Here is a 25,501-nt window from a genome sequence, read left to right as displayed (position 1 = left end):
GGGCACTAAGCAAAGCTTTTGTGATGACTAGTGACTTTCTCAATCATTTGTCAAACACTGCAGTTGTCTCACCATATCAGAAGTAAAATTAGACAGCAGTTAAAAAAAAGGGGGAAAAAGTAGCATCCAGCCAATCAATATTCCTTTAATCATCCACTGCAAAATGCTTTTCTTTATGAAGATACTTGAAATATGTAAAATAAGCTAAAACAAACTTCAGTTTGCGACTGAGATGTATGTTGTTTTGAGACTCACCTTCTGTCAGTTTCCTCGTCTGTGGCCTCGCAGCAGCCGTTCATCAGCTGGTTGGGCGTCCACATGATGATGAGGCCGTCAGGGCTCTCGTGTAGCGACAGGTAGCCAGCCAGTGGCTTCACATCCTCCTTCTGGACCTACAAATTTAGCAGAAAAAGAAAAAGAAAAAAAAAAAAAAAAAATTCAGTGACAAAGTAAATGTGTGAATGTACATTTCTGTTGCAGTTTTTTTCACCATTTTTCAATTTACCATGTAGCTATATGTATTAGTTCTGGACTCAGCAGTGCAGTGGTAACATTACCATGTTAAGACTGCTACTTAATGTATTAAATGTATATCACACTATTGGCTTCAACTTGGAAGTGTGTATTAATAGGTACAATTGGTAGGTGTAACCACAGACATGACCCGTGCTCTATAAACTTGAGTAAGACATCGAATTCTGTGATATATACTATCTTACATTCAGAGAAAGGCAAAGGGTTTATCTAGGATATTTTGCCTGGATCCCATGTCTGATGGCATTCATGGGAAAATTAGTACGAGCAAGCCATACATGAGATGTTTTCAAGCCACTGAATCATGTCGTACACCAAGTTGTTAAATTAATTTATTACAACAGACATCTGTTGGGAATGCTAAGTGACAAAATTGGAAATTGTGAATGCCATTTTCTTTTGGGAAGGGGGCCTTTGTTCAGACCCACAGAATGCCTGAATAAATCCCTGAAAGGATCCATTCCTGATAATTGAAGTTATCCTGCCTGTGATAAAATGCACAAAAAGATCCCTCGATAGTAATTGTTAAGTCTTGCCTACATGAATGCAGCAGGTTTCTTTTCTCACTAAAATACTACCATTCCAGCTGAGGTGCATCATCAATGGCTATAATCAAAATACTTAAAGCAGCATACAAAAAGCATAAAATCTATTTTAGCAGTTTTCAACACCCATGCTCAATTTGTTTGTGGCTAGACCTACACATCGTTGTGCTACTTGAACCTCAATGGCTCACATATTGCTGCACTTATTTTACATGCTACATATTTTACTAGCTGTATCTGCCGATAGTTTAACTTTAAGCAAGACTTAGCTACATTCAGTGCTAATCTGATTAAAATTAGCTCTACTGGTATATGCCAGTAGATCTAACAGCATTGCATGGACTCCCATGTCCATGTGACATTTCATCTATAAATAACAATTTAAATATCGACCAATTACAATTACCAACATTGAAAAAACAGAGGGAAAAGTGCAGTAATAAACTCTGAATTGTATACTGGTATAAACAGATTTTATGGCTATACCATTATGGGGTTTTTTTCGTCTTGAAACAAATTTTATATAAAATTTTATATTGAAATTAGTTTCCGGCATACTTCATAATTCACCCGAATCATTTCGTATACCCTCAGCATAATCCCGAATGTTTTCAAAAAAAAATTCAAATCACTGGCATGATTTTGCAAGTAAGGTTTTGATTGGTCAACTGGACATGAGCTCCAACTGGCTGCTGTTAGATCCACATGTAATAGTGGAGCTAATTTTAATTAGATTGATTCATTGCTAAATATTTTACTGTCTGGACTATATGGACATCTACTAATCACTAAAGAGGCTGAACCTATTGTAGTACTGAATATACAGTAATGCTATGTCTTGAAGCTTGACGTAACACTATATTAATATGCTACTGTCATGCTACACTGATGCTATATATTTTCCAAGCTTGACTTACATATACATGTACACACACTACATGTGCTACAAATGCTAAAATTATCTTATCTGCTGAAGCCATATATATTGTTTATGCTACTTGTACTAAATGCTACATTAGTGCTAATGTTGTAGTACCTGTTTAAGTGTTGTGTTGCTTAAACTACACTAATACTAAACATGTTTCTGTTTAAACCCCCATACGAAAATATATTACCATCGAAGCAAAACACTAAATATTAAATTGTTTAACTTACATAACTACACTTGTACTAAATGTCTTACTGTTTAAGCTACACTTGTACTAAATGTTTCACTGACTGTTTCAGCTACACTTGTACTAAATGTCATACTGTTTAAGCCACACTTGTACTAAATGTCATAATGTTTCAGCTACACTTGTACTAAATGTCATACTGTTTAAGCTACACTTGTACTAAATGTCACTGTCTCAGCTACACTTGTACTAAATGTTGTACTGTTTCAGCTACACTTGTACTAAATGTCATACTGTTTAAGCCACACTTGTACTAAATGTCATACTGTTTAAGCTACACTTGTACTAAATGTTGTACTGTTTCAGCTACACTTGTACTAAATGTCATACTGTTTAAGCCACACTTGTACTAAATGTCGTATTGTTTCAGCTACACTTGTACTAAATGTCGTACTGTTTAAGCTACACTTGTACTAAATGTTGTACTGTTTAAGCTACATTTGTACTAAATGTCTGACTGTTTAAGCTACACTTGTACTAAACGTTGTACTGTTTAAGCCACACTTATACTAAATGTTGTACTGTTTATGCCACTTGTACTAAATGTCGTACTGTTTCAGCTACTCTTGTTCTAAATGTTGTACTGTTTCAGCTACACTTGTACTAAATGTCATACTGTTTAAGCCACACTTGTACTAAATGTCGTACTGTTTAAGCTACACTTGTACTAAATATTATACTGTTTAAGCTACAATTGTACTAAATGTTTTACTGACTGTTTCAGCTACACTTGTACTAAATGTCATACTGTTTAAGCCACACTTGTACTAAATGTCGTATTGTTTCAGCTACACTTGTACTAAATGTCTTACTGTTTAAGCTACACTTGTACTAAATGTTTTACTGACTGTTTAAGCTACACTTGTACTAAATGTCGTACTGTTTAAGCTACACTTGTACTAAATGTTGTACTGTTTAAGCTACATTTGTACTAAATTACTGACTGTTTAAGCTACACTTGTACTAAACGTTGTACTGTTTAAGCCACACTTATACTAAATGTTGTACTGTTTATGCCACATTTGTACTAAATGTCATACTGTTTAAGCTATACTTGTACTAAATGTCTGACTGTTTAAGCTACACTTGTACTAAATGTTGTACTGTTTAAGCTACACTTGTATTAAATATCTTACTGACTGTTTGAGCTACATTTGTAATAAATGTCATACTGACTTAAGCTACATTTATACTAAATGTCATACGGACTATTTAAGTCACACTTGTACTGACTTACTGACCGTTTCAGTTACACTTGTACTAAATGTGTTACTGTTTCAGCTACACTTGTACTAAATGTCTGACTGTTTAACCTACACTTGTAGTAAATGTCTGTTTAAGCTACACTTGTACTAACTGACTTACAGACTGTTTCAGCTACATTTGTACTAAATGTCTGACTGTTTAAGCTACACTTGTACTGACTTACAGACTGTTTCAGCTACACTTGTACTAAATGTCTGACTGTTTAAGTTACACTTGTACTAAATGTCTGACTGTTTAAGCTACACTTGTACTAAATGTCTTACTGTTTCAGCTACACTTGTACTAAATGTCTTACTGTTTCAGCTACACTTGTACTAAATGTCTGACTGTTTAAGCTACACTTGTACTAAATGTCTTACTGTTTCAGCTACACTTGTACTAGCTGACTTACAGACTGTTTCAGCTACACTTGTACTAAATATCTGACTGTTTAAGCTACACTTGTACTAGCTGACTTACTGACTGTTTCAGCTACACTTGTACTCAATGTCTTACAGACTGTTTAAGCTACACTTATACTAAATGTCTGACTGTTTCAGCTACACTTGTACTAAATGTCTTACTGTTTAAGCTACACTTGTACTAAATTACTTATGTTTCAGCTACACTTGTACTAAATGTCTGACTGTTTCAGCTACACTTGTACTAAATGTCTGACTGTTTCAGCTACACTTGTACTAAATGTCTTACTGTTTAAGCTACACTTGTACTAAATGTCTGACAATTTAAGCTACACTTGTACTAAATGTCTGACTGTTTAAGCTACACTGACTACACATGCTAAAATGTCTTACTGGTTGAACCTGCACATTGTTCTTCCCATATAGCAGCGTTGTTTTCGAGTTCTGGTGCAGCGACTCGACATACTCCCTGGCCGACATGTGGAAATTTCCCTTCGGGCTGTCTTCACTGCTAGAACTCGATAAACCCTTTATCTACAATAATAGTTTCAATATATACTGATGGAAAGAAATAAAGGTTCACACAGATAGCAACAAGAAATAATGACTGCATCAAAAATCAATTCATATTGTCAGAAGTTGACTGGGAACATATAGGCAGCACAGTCAACACTACAGACATCCAATCCCACATTACAACTTGGTATGAAATACAGACATTACTACGCTAGTAGCGAATTAAATTTGGTCTATTTCTTTCCATCAGTATATATTAATCAGGTAAATTTCAAAATGTTTTCACTGTGAGTCATGTTAAAATATAGTAGTTTTTTTTAAAATGGATATACAGGTATCAATGAAGGGTCTTTACCAGACACAAATACCATTTTCTTTTAAGTACAGAGTAATAAATCTGTGAAAAATGTTTTTCATTAACAATAAAAAGTTGTTTCACTTGGTTTTTCAATGTGGTTTTTTTCATTATGATTTTTTTTTTTTAAATCTCCATCTCACTATAGACTTCAACCCTGGGTAACATTCCCCAAACAAAAATAATGCTGAGGGTTGTTTTGGACATAATTATGAAGTAACAAATTCTCAACTAGATGTCAAAATTCCAAACTTTACATTGTAACTTGGAAACAAAAGAAAAATACATCAAAATGTTATGTTTTTGCCTGTTGGAGCTGCTTAGCTGGGCAGTATTATAATTTTAGGATCGGTATCAGTATTTTAGCGGTGATTTACCTCGATGCCAATATTGAGTCGTATTTCGGTATATTCTGTTTTAAATGCATGCCAGCATTAAGGCTCACCCGCTAATTTCATATTTCAAGTTGTTTTACGGTCGATTTTGAGAAGGAACGATGTCCATCTGCTCTTCTTTTGCATTCGTCAGATATATTATTAGTGCTTTACTAAATGGCGGAAAATATTTTTCAATACCGAAATTTCTATAATTATAGATATATATTCTTGGTGCGGTAAATCAGTATTGGCATGATACTGATACCAAACAGTATATACGGTATAGTGCCTGCTCTAAAACCTGTACAAGTTAAGACTACATACATTTGTAGCCACTTGCAGTCCTGGTCGTTTTGGCGAGCCAGGGCTTGTGGAAAACGCCTGCTTGCCACTTGAATGTATTCGGTGTCTCTGGACAAGCTCGTCCGCCGGAGGGTCAGTCCAGAAGTGGTCCGAGGTTTTCATCTTTGTGTAGTCCAGGGCGCAGGGACCCACTAGAAGAGATACATAAATCATATTTACACATACTACTTAATGAATCAGAAAAGCCTATGATATATGATACGAAAATTTAGTCATCATTTTTGTACAAAATTAGTAATAGTTGTAATATTTCAAGTTAAAAAACATTTTTCTTCTCTTTTTTATTTAGATAACTTATTCAACAATTTTATTTTTTTTAGCAATTATTTTTGATAGACAAATTAAAACTGCAGAATTCTATATCTAACTTGTTTTGTTTAAGCAGAATAAAGAATGTTTCAGTTCAAATTTAAAGTCTCCATATGTTTATACATGTACAACCAGAATTTTGGATCTAGATAAATTTATTTATTTGCTTGCACAAATTATGGCTATATTCAAGCATTCATATTTATGCTGAAACAAAAGGACAGTGTAAAAAAGATGTCTAGTACTTCCAGACTACCCAATATAAGATTTCATTCCGCCAAGAGGTATTGCTTTCAGTAATTTCACAAAATGATGTTACATGTATGTGCAGGGTTTCTGCCAGAGGGTAAAATGTGTATGGTATCTTACCAAGCAATGATGCAAATATTGGACCATCTACTGGGTCTGCAATCAGTGCATCAGGTTCGTAATATTTGCTGGAAAACAATGGAAAAAAATCAACTACACACACAGACATACAATGTAGATTAATACTTTGGAAAAGTGATATATACTCTTCAAAAAAAAGTAGGGGAACTAATTACAATTGCTAAAATTGTAAGGTATATTAGCTGTGGGGAATGGTTATATGATAATAGTGAATTAATTGGGCAAACATTACAACCGGTAGTTCAGTATTACAGTAGGTTTTATGACCACCAAAGATCTTGAAATTTGAAAGTTGACGTTTTTTTATCAGTAAATCGCAAATTCAAACAATAAAAATGACTAAAAACAATAACAACTGTATGATCAACAGAATGAAAAAGATTGACAGAAATAATGTTCCACAGTGATTAATCGACCTTCCTGAAAATTGTCAAAATCGAGATTGACACCCCACGCAGGTGTACGGGGCAACTGTGTGATGCATGTGCAAACTATGGAATGTGTTTCGTAGTGTTGATAAACAGACCTGAACGTTCTTTACTAGGATGTCTGTGGCCAAAATTATAATTGTAATGATTGTGTATAATCACAGTTAAGTTTCATATTTTTATCAGCATTACAGAAAACATTGTGTTCAATATATCACATCACAATTCGTTACACAAGTTTCAGAGATCGGTACACAATTCTATAGCATTGCATGTAACTCCTGGTTGCTAATCAATTTTAAAAGATCCCTGCATTATACAAATGTACAATATATTGTCAGACTTTTATCAAATTTATTTGACATAATCTTGTAAACGTCCTACATTGTACTTGTATGACATATACTGACCTGTTATTCTGGACGAGGTAATCGAGAATTTTTGCCAGCTGTTTTTCAAAAATTGAAATTCGGATCCACCGATATCGTGGATTGTAGGATGAGACACTCTTCTTAGTCTGGTTCTTGTTGTTGTCTAGTGATTTCCTACAACAAAACAAAAACACATCAATATCAATACACTTCATTTCACTGATTATCTACAACAAAACAGAAAAACACCACAATGAATAAACATTATTTCTGTGTATCAAGAAATACACCCAACATGAATAGACATATCTGTGATTTCCTACACCAAAATACAGACCAACATCAACTGACAGGGATTGAATTAGATTATGGAAACTGCCGTCATGCCCTCAATGTTTGCCGTAAATTCACCCCCTCTTGCCATCAGTGTCCCTCAATAAATCAGATTGAAGTTGGTCTTGAATTGGAAAACTACCTTTATTTATGTTGTCCTAAAAAAAGTACTTGAATTCCGCCGTGTAAATAATAAAATACATCAAAAGTTATAGTTTCAATTGTGTAAATTTATGGTTTCAGAAATGCCGACATTTTACGAGTAATGTCAATGAAACAGATTATGAAAATTTAGAACATTCAGAAACTCTCGATGCGGGACCGAAATGTTCCGAATTAGGTGTGCGGGTCAAGTTACCACAGATAACTGCTAATGCTGCTCATGACAACGTACATGTACATGTGTTGTTTTATTTACAAAACCTAAACTGTAAGTGTTAACTTGCAGTTTGCAAATCACACCCTCTGGACAAAGCAGTTATCAATAAGTCCAGATGTGGCATATCTTCATAAGAAAGTGACATTAAGATCGGCAAAAAAAATATCAACACAATTGCAAAATCTTTGTTGAAGACGACTTTGTAAAAAACATATTGCTTATGATATCGTTCTTTGTACACGATCATACCGGCGGCACGTCGTGTATTATGGTAAATGTAAACTACGATGTAATATCCACAAATTTTATAAAACTTTCATTGGCTTATAATAAAAATAAAGCATTGCCAATTTTCATCTAAAAATTAACAAAATAGGGCTGAAAAGAAAGAAAACAAAAAACCAATGTGCAACTGTCTGATTTACTGTTTTATGAAATGATGTCATATTTCAAACTGCACAGTCTGAACTAGGCCTGGGGAAGCAACGTCATGTTATGACGTCATTCCCAAAATTACGTCATCACCTGTCACCCTTGTTATTACACGTGTGCATGGTATGATGATTATTAACTTGGTTATGTTGAACCATGTGGATAATAAAAAAACATCGTCCCCTCCAGATGGACCAGTAGGGGACTAATGACAGTAATGGGTGTATACTACCAAATCAAATCTCATAGACGACAATAGTAACATGTGGCTAAAACTCCTACTTGCAGCGTATCAATCAACATTTATATATAAACACCACATACATTGTGTATATATAAATGTTACCGCCCCTCACACTTTAAAGTGAATCAGAAAAAATTGGGCATGATCAAGCTGCTCATTTCAGAGATAACGGATAGCATCTATGACTACCCTAGTTCCGCACAAAATTTGAGTACTTTGTTTTTCAGGTACCACATACATGTTTCAAGCACAAGACTACTTGACACAGTGGTACTAGATGAAATAAAATTGCATACATTTTTTGCCCACATGAAACTATTTTTTTTTACAGCCAACACACATTTATCACCAATCACAGGACTTGTGGTATTAACTTCTCTATCAAAAGTTTGGTGCACCTCAAACTTCGACCCAGTCGGAAGTTATTTGGTTTAGTACTACCTATACATTAACATACATTTCTCAAAAGTGTTCAACTATGTGTTTATATGACAACCAGTATTTGGTGTATTCTGACATACCGGTAATACAAAATGCTCACTGAAGCTTGCCTGTAGCACTGCTAAATATAGACATCGCCAAATAACATCAAATGACAGTAATCAAATATTTTATACACATACATATACGGATATTTAATCCTTGTGTGTCAAGTCTGTGACCAAAATGAATAGAACTGAAATGTTAGGATTGTATTGTTTAAAACACAGTGTTGCATGACATGTTCCTAGAAGATTTAAAACATAATTTACACATAACAGAAAATGTATAGGGAACATACAAAATTAATGTCACTGTTATAATATGTAATTGAATTCAATCATTGTATAGTACATGTACAGATATGAATAATACCTAAGAAATACATTGATAGATTCATAAATCAATTTCACCTTGCCGTACCATGGACAGGTAATTACATTGTACATGCCAGTTAGACTGCAGTGTCTGCTAGTGTTAATTATCGTGTTAATTGAACTCTACAGCTGCTGTGTCCGAAACATGGCTGTCAGATTTTCAAGATGGCTGATACAAAAATTAAACATATTTTTTTATACTATTTGGCACTCAAATTACACACTTTTTAACATATATATGTGCAAATAATCAATTTTTTTTATATTTCAGGTAGCCATTTTAAAAAATGGCCACCAGATAACTGTCACTCAAATTACACAAAAAATCATATTTAAAAAAATCTATAGAATATTTTCACAAAATTACACAACAGTACACACTATGGATACTGTCATGAACTGGTTGTAGTACATGTATACAGGTACAATCAAAAATAAATGTATATGAAGGCAGAATGATAACAATTTATCTAGCAATCACTGTATATATTGGCAAGATATGATGACTAGATAAATCTCTATATTTTTGGTCACTGACAAATATAGGTCACATAGCCAGACTAGACTCGATTATTTCAAAGTAGATTTTCAATAAACACACTCTTTAAATCCTTTAAGTACAGTAAATACATATAACTTTTAGTTTTGGAACATGACAGAATGTAGCTAGTGTCTTACAAAAAATGACGTTATGATCTTGTATGACGTCATACGGCAAAGACCTTGCTAGGTTGATGCTACTTGATTTGCATACACAAAAATGGAATAAATAATGATTTTCCGACTCTTCCTGTAGGATTGCAGGATAAAAGAAATAACTGGTTACTGTCTTCAGATATCAGCTTTATTCTGTTAAGGTCGAATGGTGAATGCTGCTCGGCAAAGCCTCGCTACATTCGCCATTCTAACCTTCGCAGGATTTTACAACCAACTGCACCTACATGTATAGTCCATCCCATCCTCTTACAAATGTTGTTTTTTTGTAAATAATTTCAGTTTGATTTGACAGAACAAGAAAAGTAAAAGTGTTTTGAAAAAAACACAAAAAAAAAACCAACTTATTTTTGTGTGTAATTTAGAAAACAATTGACTTAAAAATAAATAACTTGTAGTAAATTCCATAATATGAAAGAAAGAAAAAAATGTTTTATTTAACGACGCACTCAACACATTATTTTACGGTTATATGGCGTCAGACATATGGTTAAGGACCACACAGATTTTGAGAGGAAACCCGCTGTCACCACTACATGGGCTACTCTTCCGATTAGCAGCAAGGGATCTTTTATTTGCGCTTCCCACAGGCAGGATAGCACAAACCATGGCCTTTGTTGAACCAGTTATGGATCACTGGTCGGTGCAAGTGGTTTACACCTACCCATTGAGCCTTGCGGAGCACTCACTCAGGGTTTGGAGTCAGTATCTGGATTAAAAATCCCATGCCTCGACTGGGATCCGAACCCAGTACCTACCAGCCTGTAGACCGATGTCCTACCACGACGCCACCGAGGCCGGTTCCATAATATGAAAAAAAGGTGTTCGCTGCGGGAATTAAGGACTACATATACATTTATACATAAAAAATGTATTGGGCTACAAGAATGGTACATCTCATCTTGGTTTCTTTCTTACTCCAATAATTAGCAAGAACTGCTGCATACATCCTGTTAATTCAAAGATCATTAACAGCTACACATAGACACAGCCGCAGGAGGCAAAACAGCACAGCCAATATGTGGCCTACATGTAAATATAACGCCAACAGGTCTCCAATATGAGAATAACTATTTACTGTCTTACAATATTGGTCTTATACAATGCAAAGATTACATGTAGAGTAGTGAATTTGTGCTATGGATGAAAATCATCTTTGTTAAGTAGTTCGAAAGGACGTAGAAACCGTGGTTCTTTCTACGTCCGGATATTGTTATATATACTATATATAACTGCAGGGATTTACCGGACGCACAAAACTTGCGTATAGGACGCACTAAAACTTAACTGGACCCGCAAAAATAGAGATACTGCATCCCGTGGGACGCATAAAATATCTGACATTTTCAGTAACCCTGTCCACTATCAAAGATCGATCATTCTGTGTAACACACTATTTCTTTTCTATTTCTGCGTATTCAAATGGGGATTCCCCATATCGAAAACAAAACGTTTTAATCTCTGGGAACACTGCGTCTTTATCCTTTGCTGCGCTTAATCGTGTAAAGTTGGTAATTTCCGGAAAGAGATCGCGGTTTTGCGATCATTCGGAACTTCTCGTCAACAGGCCGAACACAATCGGAAATTCCCGGGCGAATAAAACAAATTGGTTAAATGTTCTGATTTGCATTAACAAACAAGTAGCACGATTCATAAACAATGCATGGTATTGTGAGTGTCATTTAGCTTGCAGGAAATGGTTCAAATAATTATACAGATCAAAGTGAAATGTTGATTTTGAAAGAATAAACAATGAATACCGACAATGATTTCCCGAAAGGAAAAACAACAACACAGCTTGTTAAATTTACTTTAATGAAACATATACAGTATACACGTGATTTGTTGTCTGCAGCTCTCTGTCATTTGTGTGGTTTTGGGACCCTTTGTTTTCAGGTTGGGACCCCCAGAAAAGAAAGAGGTGAGTCCAAGGGACCCCCATTTCAGAAAAACAAGGTAAATCCCTGAACTGGTATTCAAAACTTGTGGCACCATGTTTCAACCATTTCTCAACAAAAATAGTCCAACAATTAAATGGACACACAAACCAAAAATGAATAATCTACGGTACTCACTAAATCCCAATTGAAGTACTCGCATCATTATTAACAAAATAAATCTTCCAACAACATAAAAAATGTGCCCGCCAATTTAAATTTGCTAAATAGAGGGAAGCAACTTGCCCTGTACATAAAGAAAAGTATTGACTTAATGTGTGCCCTGCACTACTTTTTGCAGTAGTGCTCCTTTTTTCTTTCTTATTTTTTCTTTTTTACAAGATATAAAATGAAAGGTAAATCTACACCACAAATCTCAAGAACAAAAAACATACAAACCAAAAAACAATCATGGCAATTTTCTGTACCTTAGATTGACAAAAAATGTATCATTTGTGCATCAAGTAATCTACAATTATCTTAATGTTTATAAGTTCTATGTATAATACAGTACTAGACAAAACTGAAACTTGTAATATGTGATACCACTATACTATTACAATAGATGTCTTCAATAAACAACATATACATACAAACTATTTACTGTCACAATGTTAATGTCCATAAAAACCTAGGATTTTTGTTTCAATGGGCACTAGCCATCTCTAATACAGAGACTGTCATGTCTGAATGAACTTCAAGGATCCATTAATAACAGTCAATCAATCAATTTATGAATAACGAAAGTCCACTAGAAACATGTCACAGAGCAGCTTTGGGATCATTATTACAAGTCTGTTATCTGGAACAATTATTACACAGCACATTGTACCTGTATTTGGAAACAACAAGTACAACCAATCACATCAGCTGATTAAAATGTTTGTTTTGTTCAACAACAACACTAGAACACATTGATTTATTAATCAACACCTACTGGCTGTCAAATACACATCTGCCATATATATACAAGTAGGCTTAAGAGGAAACCCTCTCACTTCTTCATTACCAGCAAGATATCTTTTATATATATGCATTTTTTTTCTAAAATTAGGACAGCACAAACCATGGCCTTTAATACACAAGTGATGGGGCACTGGATGAGACAGGGAAAACCCCAATCAGAGAATGGGTCCATTGAGGGTGTTCTATCTTATGACTAAAGCATCTCTGGTAGGCATGCACTCTGCTCACTGAGGGTGTTCAATCTTATGACTCAAGCATCTCTGGTAGGCATGCACTCTGCTCACTGAGGGTGTTCAATCTTATGACTCAAGCATCTCTGGTAGGCATGCACTCTGCTCACTGAGGGTGTTCAATCTTATGACTAAAGCATCTCTGGTAGGCATGCACTCTGCTCACTGAGGGTGTTCAATCTTATGACTCAAGCATTTCTGGCAGGCATGCACTCTGCTCACTGAGGGTGTTCAATCTTATGACTCAAGCATCTCTGGTAGGCATGCACTCTGCTCACTGAGGGTGTTCAATCTTATGACTCAAGCATTTCTGGCAGGCATGCACTCTGCTCACTGAGGGTGTTCAATCTTATGACTGAAGCATCTCTGGTAGGCATGCACTCTGCTCACTGAGGGTGTTCAATCTTATGACTCAAGCATTTCTGGCAGGCATGCACTCTGCTCACTGAGGGTGTTCAATCTTATGACTCAAGCATCTCTGGCAGGCATGCACTCTGCTCACACTGAGGGTGTTCAATCTTATGACTCAAGCATCTCTGGTAGGCATGCACTCTGCTCACTGAGGGTGTTCAATCTTATGACTCAAGCATCTCTGGCAGGCATGCACTCTGCTCACACTGAGGGTGTTCAATCTTATGACTCAAGCATCTCTGGCAGGCATGCACTCTGCTCACTGAGGGTGTTCAATCTTATGACTCAAGCATTTCTGGCAGGCATGCATGCACTCTGCTCACTGAGGGTGTTCAATCTTATGACTAAAGCATCTCTGGCAGGCATGCATTCTGCTCACTGAGGGTGTTCAATCTTATGACTAAAGCATCTCTGGCAGGCATGCACTCTGCTCACTGAGGGTGTTCAATCATATGACTGAAGCATCTCTGTGAGGCATGCACTATGCTCACTGAGGGTGTTCAATCTTATGACTCAAGCATCTCTGGTAGGCATGCACTCTGCTCACTGAGGGTGTTCAATCTTATGACTCAAGCATCTCTGGTAGGCATGCACTCTGCTCACTGAGGGTGTTCAATCTTATGACTCAAGCATTTCTGGCAGGCATGCATGCACTCTGCTCACTGAGGGTGTTCAATCTTATGACTAAAGCATCTCTGGCAGGCATGCACTCTGCTCACTGAGGGTGTTCAATCTTATGACTAAAGCATCTCTGGCAGGCATGCACTCTGCTCACTGAGGGTGTTCAATCTTATGACTAAAGCATCTCTGGCAGGCATGCACTCTGCTCACTGAGGGTGTTCAATCTTATGACTAAAGCATCTCTGGCAGGCATGCACTCTGCTCACTGAGGGTGTTCAATCATATGACTAAAGCATCTCTGGCAGGCATGCACTCTGCTCACTGAGAGTTCTAGATCCTGCCTAAAGCATCTCTGGTAGGCATGCACTCTGCTCACTGAGAGTTCTAGATCCTGCCTAAAGCCAGACCTGTCAACCCTCCCGGATTCCGCGGGAGTCTCCCGGTATTTGATCAAATCTCCTTTCACCTGTGCGGGAGACAGTTTCTCCTGTTAAATGACATTTTTGTAAGCATAAAAAAAAAATCGATCCTCTTGTCAAAATAACAGAAGGGAAGTAACTCTGCCTTTTTTTCTCATTCGGAAAATGTCGACTACTTTCGGTTTCCGAGAATGTAACAGGCCGAATTGTCCCGACTGTTTAACCTTTGCCGAAGTGAGAATTGTGGGATAGCCTATTTATATTGTTAAAAAAGCACATGGAGTTTATAAAATGATGTGTTATTATAATGTTTGTTGTCATCGTAATGGCTACGAAGCGTGTTGCCGCTAATTAAACAGGCTGTGTATTGACATTCAGTGTTGCCATATAAAACAAAAAAAACTATCCAATTTAGTTCCAATAGCCGATGATAAGATTACAAATCAATGTGCTCTAGTGGCGTCGTTAAATAAAACAAACTTTACTTTTAATAACACCTCTGAATTGTAAAATGTCTTCCCACTGGATTACATAATGCAACTATGACAAATCTGAGTTGACAGCGATACACACGATGCATGTTAAAATCACATGTCACAGCAAGACAACGAAAAGACCAATTAGCTGTATAAACATACTTGTGTCAGTTAATTTTGTATGTTTGTGCGGTAAAATGTTGGTTATAAGGGTACACTTCAAGAAATTATTTTTGTACAATTAAAAAATGTTGTTTGACATTGACATAAAGTTACTCACGGAAATGGGTATAATTCCGGTATATTTCACACGATGTCCGTAATGAGGTTTTACTTATGATTAATGAAAATACAATGTTTATTGCATCATTATAATGATTTTAAATCAGTACCACGCCACCGTTCCTCATTATAGTAAAAACTGAATATTAATTTATAAGATTTATATAAATTTGTCTGTGGTACTTAGGTACACTAACCACAAATGATAATGTAACGCAACCTGTAAGGCTGTAAGTGTAATACCGTAAATGTACTAATTAAATTTTTTATTTCTTGTTCATGTTCTTAACATTTTTGGATAAAATATTTTTTTTTTTTTAAATATGTATTAAATCATAATAATATTTAAACTTAAAAAAAAAAAATAATAATAATATTTTTTTTTTTTTTTTTTTAATGCCAAGATCTAAAGTTAAGAAGTATATATGACATTATAAAGTATTCATATAACTTATTGTAATAATGTTTTTTTTAAATCTTGCGATTTGGGGTTAAATTGTGTGAATTTAAAAAATCTCCTGCTTTTTGACCAAATCTCCTGCTTTTTCAACACACACCTCCTGCTTTCTCTTGACTAAAGGTTGACAGGTCTGTAAAGCATCTCTGGTAGGCATGCACTCTGCTCACTGAGAGTTCTAGATCCTGCCACAAACCCATTATCATTAACTTAACACAGTATGAAAATATTACCTACTTGTAGCTGTTTTAAAAAAGCAGGTTGTTTAATAATAGTGAAAATTCAACCCAAAAATACAATATTATATAATTTCATTGTTTTGGTGACCTAGTACCAGATGGCGCCTACTTCTATTTTTTTCATATAAATAATACGAAATGTTGTAGTTGCCATTTGGAAAAAAAAATGGTTACAACATTATAGAGGGCTGCTTGGTACTTTTATTTTCAAAGAAAACTTATAGATCTATCAAACAAAAGCCATGCTATTTGTTACACATACACCTAGCCTAGGTATATATATTAAGATTCCCTTTTCTATTTTAACTGGTCATACATAAGAATACATAATGCACATTTATCTGATCAGTGTGACGCATTATGGTTATATCCAATTACAATTCAAATGATTTAGCAATGTGGTAACCATGCAACCTCATTCAGGATTAACATTTGATATGTTATGAACAAACTTAATACAATATGTTCTTAGTGGTTAGATCCTAACAAGTCCCTTCATTTTGACACAATCTTCAGTCTCTGGGGTAATCCTATAATTGTTCTGGAGAATGGCTTGTTTGCCGAGGTGCCATGTCTCCTGTATAGATCAATAAATTATTATGAGCCCACTGGTCAATACCAGAGGCCGGAGAACTAGAACATTATCAAGTGTCGCTTTGCCACACACCACGGTCATTACAGAGGGCATATGGAACAGGCCATGACTCTGTGCATCAGTGGGTAAACATGGGGAAAAGACAGGGGTTGAGAAAGGTCATTTCTCTATGTGATACATCACCATCCACTGAGAAAGAGGGACAGGAATGTAAAGAATGTGTTTAATAACACCTTAGCACATTTAAAGCTATAGTTAAATGTAGTATTCCGTGCCCTATAATGAAACATATGGTTGTTTTGATGCTTAGTCTATTATAGAGAAAAAGTCCACCATATTGCAATCATATCACATGAATCATGCTAACTTCATGCTACAAGATATAAATTTTCTATTTATTATATAGCTTAATTTCATCATTTCACCTATAGTCTCAAGAGCATCACAAGTCCATTGAGCAATTACTGTAAGCAACATGACCAACCAATAACGCCATAGTATTTTCCCTAGCTTGTTTTAGCATGGTGCGGCACCATGCCTCAATAGTCTAGTGCCATCTTGTCTTAATCAGCACCATGCTGCCCTGATATTAAAGAAGCCTTTTTCAGTAATTAATTCTAAAACACCAAAAAGGTATTATTAATTAATGAAATATGCCTTTATATCTTTTGCCATTCATTTATTAAAGCAAACACATAAATTACATTAATGTTTATTTCAATTAATTTTTGTCTATTTTTAATGAAATATAAGTGCCCCAAAAATGGTGAAAATGCCTTAAAAGTGTTTGGTTTACCATGCCTTGCCAACTTTCTAGGGAAGTCACTACGCCACTTTTGTTAAGTGACATCATTAAAAAAAGAAGCTTGTTTTATTTAACACCACCACTAAAGCACATTGATTTATTAATCATTGGCTAGGCTATGAATGTCAACCATTTGGTAATTTTGACATACACATGTAGCATTAGAGAGCAAACCTGCTATATTTTTCTATTAGTAACAAGGAATCTTTTATATGCACCATTGCAGACAGGATAGCACATACCATGGCCTTTGATATACCAGTTGTGGTGCACTGGCTGGAATAACAAACAGCCCACCGATGGGGACTGATCCTAGACTGACCACTCGTTTGACCGACTGCACATCAAGCGAGTGATTTACAATGGGGCTAAATCTCATCCTGCTACATTACTACTACATATGCATATAAAAAAAAACTTTCTACTCTGGCTTATAAGCTGAATATTTATATACACGTTTTTTGTGTTACTTTCACTAGTGACTAAAAGTAGTGTTAAATATTTTCAGATATTTCACTGACCTTGGAGGTGGGGTGGGATGGGATGGGGTTTGAGAAATATTGCAATTTACTATGATTTAGTAACTAAACTTCACCAAAATATAATGACTTGATGAAGAATTAAAATTAAGACGTTTGCTGCTGGTGTGCCATCATAACTAACTAAACAAATGTTATTATTTTTATCAATGGGATCTGATTTGGTTGCATGCGATCCAAAGCAGTCTACTGCTCCCGATTGAAGCAGACTGGTTACAGTTCCACGTTATTGGATTTGTCTATACTTCATCTTTCAAATTGGAATTCTTTGGTGTCAAGCTTTCACCCACAATTGCTTTAAGTCCCAGCCATAAAATATCCATTAAGAGGTTTCCGTGGGCAATTGGTATCTAATGAATTATGCCACAATGCTTTTAGATGGACATTGCTCGAGTCAGGCTTACGTTTACTTGGTTTCCCTAGAGACTACCCACTCAGGCAATTTCATAGGTGGTGTAAATGGGCAAAATACCGATCTTCAGACCAAGCTAAAAAACATGACTGCATGTTTATTATATAATCCTATGGACTCATGAAGACTGCATAATGTCTACAACAGGATACTGTGTGGCACCACTGTTTTGGTTAATTGTACTCAATAAGTATAACATACCTTACATGAGGTCACTAAGGTGCAATATGGGTCACCATGGTGTATAATGGGTCACAGAGGTGCAATATGGGTCACAGAGGTGCAATATGGGTCACTGAGGTGCAATATGGGTCACTGAGGTGCTATATGTGAGTCATTGTATTAACCATGCCAGTGCTGACCCATCAAGCTTTTACCCTGCCCCAAACAGTGCTACACAAATGATATATCAAAGGCTATATTAATAAATAATTATCAGGGATTGAACTTAATGACAGCACCAACAGTAATTGCCATCGTTGAGATATAATTTACCATAGGTAGAGAGCATGACCGACAGCACTATTATGCACATTTGAAATATGTCTACATACAGCAAAATAACCTTTCCTTCATGTTTATTTGTGGCAAAAGTAACTTTAAGCACCATCGGTGAGCCGTTTCACCTATGGGAATTCTTTTTTTAAATTTCTGGGGGAGAGAAAATCTCAAGTTCGAGCCTTGAATTAGTATATCCTGTATTCTGTCTATGGAAAAATGCATATAAAATGGCCACCATCAGATTTTGCATGCATTATCTTTGTTTGCATTATATTTGAAGTTAAAACCCGTTTCTTCATTTATTTGAATGTCTTCTCTGTTTAAAATGGTTCTAACTGAACTAAGATGATAAAACCTGTATAATGCAGCTACCAAAGAAAGTCTCAATCAATCAACATATATGCTTACATCCAATTAATATTCAAACACTAAGGAAGTATCAAAAAGTGTTTTTTAAGGTGGTCTGTTTATGCAATATTAGATGATTTGGGAGAATAAAAATGTGGCCTCTTAAAACAGGTGGCTGCTAAGTACAGGTGGCTGCTATGGCAGGTTTGACTGTATATGTACATGTAATTTTCATGCTCAAAAACTCACTTGCTGTGTTCATTGGTGGTCTCTGCTTCAGATACCATCTTGACCACTGAAGCTGCTGGCTCAAAGCTTTTGGCTATCTTCTGTAGCAGTGCCATGGTGGTACTCAGTTTGAACAGACCCAGTGCTCTCTTCTTTAAGCCATGTAGCAAACAGGCCTCCACTGCTCCTGTGGACAAAAAATAAAAAACAACTTGTATGTACACAAATAGATAACACTGTCATCATGTCATGATGATTTCACCTGTGTACATTTAATCTTCTTCACTCCAATACTACTAGTCACAAATGACAAAGGACATACATGCTTAATAAGAATAATAAATGTTTGTACAAATCATAAAGTACATGCATATAAATTAGTGTTAATAAATATTATCAAAGGTGGTTATATAAAATACCGGTGAATGTAACTTCACTCGCTGAACTGTCCTCAACAGTGAAGTCATCATCACTTTTCATGTGTAAATGAGTTTTACATTTTGAACCGATCAATTACACTAATTAATTCCTTAAAACTATCAAATTTAATGTTAAAATATATACATACCAACATACAAGTAAATATTTTAAGGTCATTACTTTTATACAGTTACAAATAAATTATTCAGTGTTTCTGCCATAAAGAAATTTTTGGGTATGGCGCTATGGAATTAATACAACTATAGTCAACAAGGGGTATGAGGAGCCTCCCCAAGAAAGAAAATGGGTTAAATTAGAGTTACGGTTAAGAAAAATCATACATTAATGATAATTAATTTTCACAAAAAGTTAACTTAAAAAAACAAATCTGCAAAAACATTCGGGTATGGCACCATACCCGTTTTACCCTCTGGCAGAAACCCTGTTATAGCCTCTATTAGAAACATACTTATCTGCCCTTGTTTTACAGAGCGCTAAGCGGCCCCAATTAGCCACTAAATTATTTCCGGCGCATCTACGCTCCAGTCGCTTGCAACAAAGGCCCTTTGTTTGTACTGAAATGAGGAGTAGTTGTTGACTTGTTCTTTTATTCTTTGACGTTAATGAAGGTTTCTATTACTATTATTGTTTGTCAGATTGTGTGCAATCTGCTTCTTTTACAGAAAAGAAAATGTACAATATGTTTTGTGCTCAACAGAAATACTTACGAACACATCTTGGGGGGGGGGGGGGGGGGGGGTGACCAAGTAAAATGGCTCATTGATGATTGATTCGTTAAAACGGCACCTTAATAAAGTTTTGATATTTGCAAGTAATATGCATGTGTTTGTGTACGAATGGAAGTGTACATTAATTTGACTAAATAACTAGCTGCGATTTTCTGTACCGCTAGCTGCATTATTAACTATGACCTATGCAGTGTCATTGTCAGACGGACATAGTGTAACGGACACAATTTCACATGTAATTTAATAGTTAGATGAACTATCTACATGTACCTGCAACTATTAATATTATGTACAACCATTAAGTATTCCATAGTGTATATATATATATATATATATATATATATATATATATATATATATATATATACACACACACACACACACACATACATGTATATATATTCACCTTCCTGCACCACTAATATCTCTCTCTGTGTGTGTGTGCGCAACAAACAAACAAACATAATATAGCATGTGGGGAAGGAGACTGTTCTGATCGGAATATTACATATAGTCCATCCCATCCTCCTACAAAAATGTTTTGTTGTTTTTGTAAATAATTTAAGTTTGGTTTCATGTAAAAATAAAAAATAATTTTTTTTGGAAATAACAAAAATATACTATTTTTGTGTGTAATGAAGAAAACAAGTGGCTCAGAAATAAATAACTTGTAGTAAATTCCATAGTATGAAAAAATGTGTTCCCCGTGGGACGCACTATAAACATATGTTTCTATTATCTACATGTATATGTGTTACCGTCACACACACAATTCATTAAAACTGCAGGTGTTTAAATGAAATTATGATAATTAATGTGAGGTGACATTGCAGCTTTGAAACAAAAAATCTAAAATTTCCATGCAAGAAAACCCAAACAATTCATATTCTATATTTAACACATGATCAGTTATAACAAAATGCAATTTCATCAACTTAATTTTTTCCTGTATCATTCTTTATTTTTAAAGCATAGGTGGGGACATTTCGCAAATTTCTAATAGAGGCTATTGAATACAACTTTTTAAAACTAAGTATGGTTTGACGTGTATATACACACACAATGCACATATACTGAACAAAATAAGAAACTTCCGCTAACTTTGCTTGAACATAACTTGATGAAAACAAACCGGGGGAATAATATGCGTTTAAAGAGTGTTCCATGATGCATCGTTTGGTGCAAAACTCATGGCCATAGGTTAACAGAAACTGGGAGAAATTTTGACCAAGTGTGGTAGGGGTTAAAAAAAAAAACCACTTAATAACGGGTATGACCACCTCTTGAATTGACCACTGCAGTGCATCGCAGGTGCATAGAATTGACTAAAGTGTTGATTTCTGCCTGTGGAATATTGTTCCATTCCTGAATGAGCGCTTGACGAAGTTCGTTGATGTTAGCGGGAGGGATGTGACGCCTCAATCGTCTGTCCAGACTATCCCAGACATGCTCGATGGGGTTGAGATCAGGACTTTTAGCGGGCCAGTCATCAATGAAATCAATGTTATTTGTCCTAAGAAAATTTACAGTGTCTCTAGCTGCATGAGATGTGGCATTATCATGCTGAAAAATCGAGATGTTGGCGTTGTTATGGAACAGAGGAATGACGTGATGAGCGAGAATGTCATCGCGGTAACGTTGAGCATTTAAATTGCCATCAACGACGACTAGTGGTGAACCATAACCATGGGCAATGGCTGCCCAGACCATGACACAACCCCCACCCCTGAAACGATCGTGTACACGTGCCCAATTAAGACGATTTAGACGATGACGTTGCGTTAAAACGCATCCGACGTAAGGACGTTGTGCATGTAAACCGTTCTCCCGCAGACGATTACGAACAGTTTGCCCACTGATTCGGTTATTATGAAGCCCAGGTGTGTTAGCAGCAGTAGCAGTGGCAGTTTGGAATCGATCGCGCAAATGCGTGTTCATGATATAGCGGTCTTGACCACGTGTTGTAACACGCGGACGTCCACGACGTGGCAAGTCGTTGGTGCTTCCTGTCATTCGAAATCTTACGCGAAGATTTCGTATCGCTCGACTAGAACTCCCAACATGTCTTGAAACATCTTCTGTCGACATACCAGCATCAAGCATGCCAATCGCCCGTTCGCGTAAATTATTGGGTATTCTTGGCATACTAAAAATGCTACAATGTAAAAAACATAAATGTTTTTACAAATTTTGAAGCATTTTCGTTCACTTGACAACAATGTCAGTAAGACAAGTAAAGCAAATTGACCGAATACTACACGGGACATGTCGAACCATGCATGCACGTGCAAATTGAATTTCACGTTGTCGACGATTAACAGTACAAAAATAATTGATAAAATTCATGAATCTTGATAATACAGCTCAAGGCTAATACTACCTATATAATTTCCTTACACAATGAATTCTTTAACACAACAAATACTATATGTATAAATCGGAAGTTTCTTTTTTTGTTCAGTATATGTACAATATTATACAAAGCAGGCACTGAATTTGGGGATATTTATTTACATAGCTCTAAATTACATAACTTATTATCATGAACTACATGTATGATTCTGATGGGAAAAGGCTCCCACACCCCCAGAACACTCCACCCCATCCCATGTACATTAATCTGAACGCATAAACTAAATAAATATTATTTCTTTTTTCGTGTGGTTCAATATCCAATGCTCAGCTATAGTGCCTAGATATATCTTCTCTAAATATAAAGCTAATAAAGTGGAGTGTTGCCAGCTGGAAACCCTATGCATTTCAATGAAGAACTTGATATTTTTGAGGCTTTAACATGTCACTTCCAGCCCTGGCAATCCCATTTCCATCACAGCGGCTTCAACCTGTGTGAAATGAAGCTATGCATACCAAGTAAGACAGCTAAATCCTGTGGCAACTTCCACCAGGCTCTTCCAGCAGTCTCTGCAAGTGATTTGTATTTTAAGTGGTCTCTGGTCTCACCGACAGGTGGATGGTTAATTGTCAGATTGCATGGTACCAGCTGGTGAAATTCTTTTGACGATCTCGTTTTACGTGTAATAATATTAATAATGAGCCTGCTTTAGTTCAGAGATTAAATGGACATCAGACATTAAAACAAAATTCAGTAACATTTTGAGAGGTCTTGCGATTTAGAGGGTGGGAGTTTTTGGGGTTTTTTTTTTTTTAGTAAGCTTTTTCAATTTGTCGATCTTTTAAAAGGAATAATTTCAATTTGTCAGACAATTTTGGCAGTGGCAGTAGTCCTGTATGAAGATTCAGAAAGATATTTATGTTTATTACCCCAGCAGGAACTCATAAATGGAGAAATAAAAATCTATGCATTGGTGTAACATAGTATATTATTGGATGATTTGATTACTTACAAACCAATGACTTTGCTGGTACGAAATATGACATCATCAGGATTTGGCAAACCTTCACAATGACATAATTTAAAGCATTTGCATTTATGTCTCTTGACTTCTGTTAACATTGTAATACAATAAGTACTATTTTAATACAATTCAATACAGATTTAAAAAATAAATAGAACCGTGGTTTTAAAAATTATCTGTGATCGTGAATAAAATAAAAAGTCATAGCAATACTCAGATATTTCCTATATAAATGTAGTAGATGGTACTTAAGATACAGTAAAAAGAAACGGTAATAAAAAAAGAAACGGTAATAAATAGAATAATAAACTCCAGCTATTACAAAATGTTTGACCCTCTTTAAAAAAATTTCAGTTGAAACTGATTTCACTTGAGACAAATTGATAATAACTGGTAACTTGTTTATTATCCTCTACGTATCACATTTTAAACAGCAGTTCTCTTACTACAAACTTTCTAAACATTATGGAAATGTAGTCATTAATTTTAGCGTATTTTAAGGTATCAGGGTTCCAGCTGCCGTTCGCCAATTGGCGAATTATCACAAATTTGGCTATAATCTGGTCAATCAGGCGATATAAAATGGCGATTTATTTTTTTCAACCAATGTTTCCCGAAATTCGGATTATCTTATTTTCCTAATATATATATATATATTTAATGTCTCCGCCATTCCAAAGAAAATATACGTGCGAAACCCTTGCCCTTAATAAAATAAAATGTGGATGCAGTGAATCGTGAACCAATCAAATCGTTAACGATTCCTCACAAATAAAATCTACATACAGGGCTCTGTTCGATCGAGTACTTCATTCGTATGAATATATTTATTTCAGTTTGCGTAAGCTCGGTATAACCTATTAAAACGCCAGATATGCGGGTCCACAATTTTTTATTTAAGTTTCACACTGAATTATATTCTTATGTTTTATCTACCAAGATAATTTGCATTTCGTATCATTGTTTAGGTTTAATTTTAAAACATTGTTCTAGTAAATCAAACGCTCGTTCAAATATGATCTTTAATCACAGTTATCACGTGGTGACGCTAAGCATTGCGGGACCGCCAGTGATTACAACACAATGCCGCAACCAACCAAGTATAAACGGGATCGCGATTTGAAATCTCAGGTACAAATAACAGATATGTTTCTACCCGTTCGGGAAGTCCACATGGCTGACATCGACATCAACGAATCAACTGAAACTTGTGCCTCCATTACTGAGGATGAAACTAAAGATAATTATGACGGCATGTACCCGGTTGACATTTCGACCACCGATATAGCGATACTATCAGCGATAGGCTTGTTGATCGTACGAAGATATTAAAACATCCCGACCACAGACTTCCGACACAAATAAAATTTAAACATATACACTTTTACCTCGGGTTGTTTTTATTTCATAATTATAGTTTGTTAACAATCTGAATGGGCCATTTAAAAAGCAGTTCAAGAAAACCTGAAAAGAATCACAAATGTATTGCGCACTAGGACA

General features: G+C 35.6%; 1 protein-coding gene across 8 annotated transcripts in view; it reads right to left on the bottom strand.

Annotated features, from left to right (window-relative positions):
• The window catches only part of LOC121367658 (small G protein signaling modulator 1-like), an 81,832-nt gene that overhangs the window by 32,840 nt on the left and 23,491 nt on the right, over positions 1 to 25,501 (bottom strand). For 7 of the 8 annotated variants that reach the window (XM_041491956.1, XM_041491959.1, XM_041491964.1 and 4 more), the window contains exons 3-8: positions 19,477 to 19,642; positions 7,070 to 7,204; positions 6,211 to 6,278; positions 5,494 to 5,663; positions 4,315 to 4,455; positions 256 to 392 (exon numbers count right to left, since the gene is read on the bottom strand). In XM_041491956.1, the coding sequence (XP_041347890.1) occupies positions 256 to 392; positions 4,315 to 4,455; positions 5,494 to 5,663; positions 6,211 to 6,278; positions 7,070 to 7,204; positions 19,477 to 19,642 (817 nt within the window). The remainder of the gene's footprint in view (positions 1 to 255; positions 393 to 4,314; positions 4,456 to 5,493; positions 5,664 to 6,210; positions 6,279 to 7,069; positions 7,205 to 19,476; positions 19,643 to 25,501) is intronic. The other variant, XM_041491958.1, reaches the window with a different exon arrangement.

Source organism: Gigantopelta aegis, chromosome 3 (assembly GCF_016097555.1).
Source record: "Gigantopelta aegis isolate Gae_Host chromosome 3, Gae_host_genome, whole genome shotgun sequence".
Lineage (NCBI taxonomy): Eukaryota > Metazoa > Mollusca > Gastropoda > Neomphalida > Peltospiridae > Gigantopelta > Gigantopelta aegis.
The sequence above is the reverse complement of the archived record's forward strand: the minus strand, read 5'-3'. Positions and strand labels throughout refer to the sequence as shown.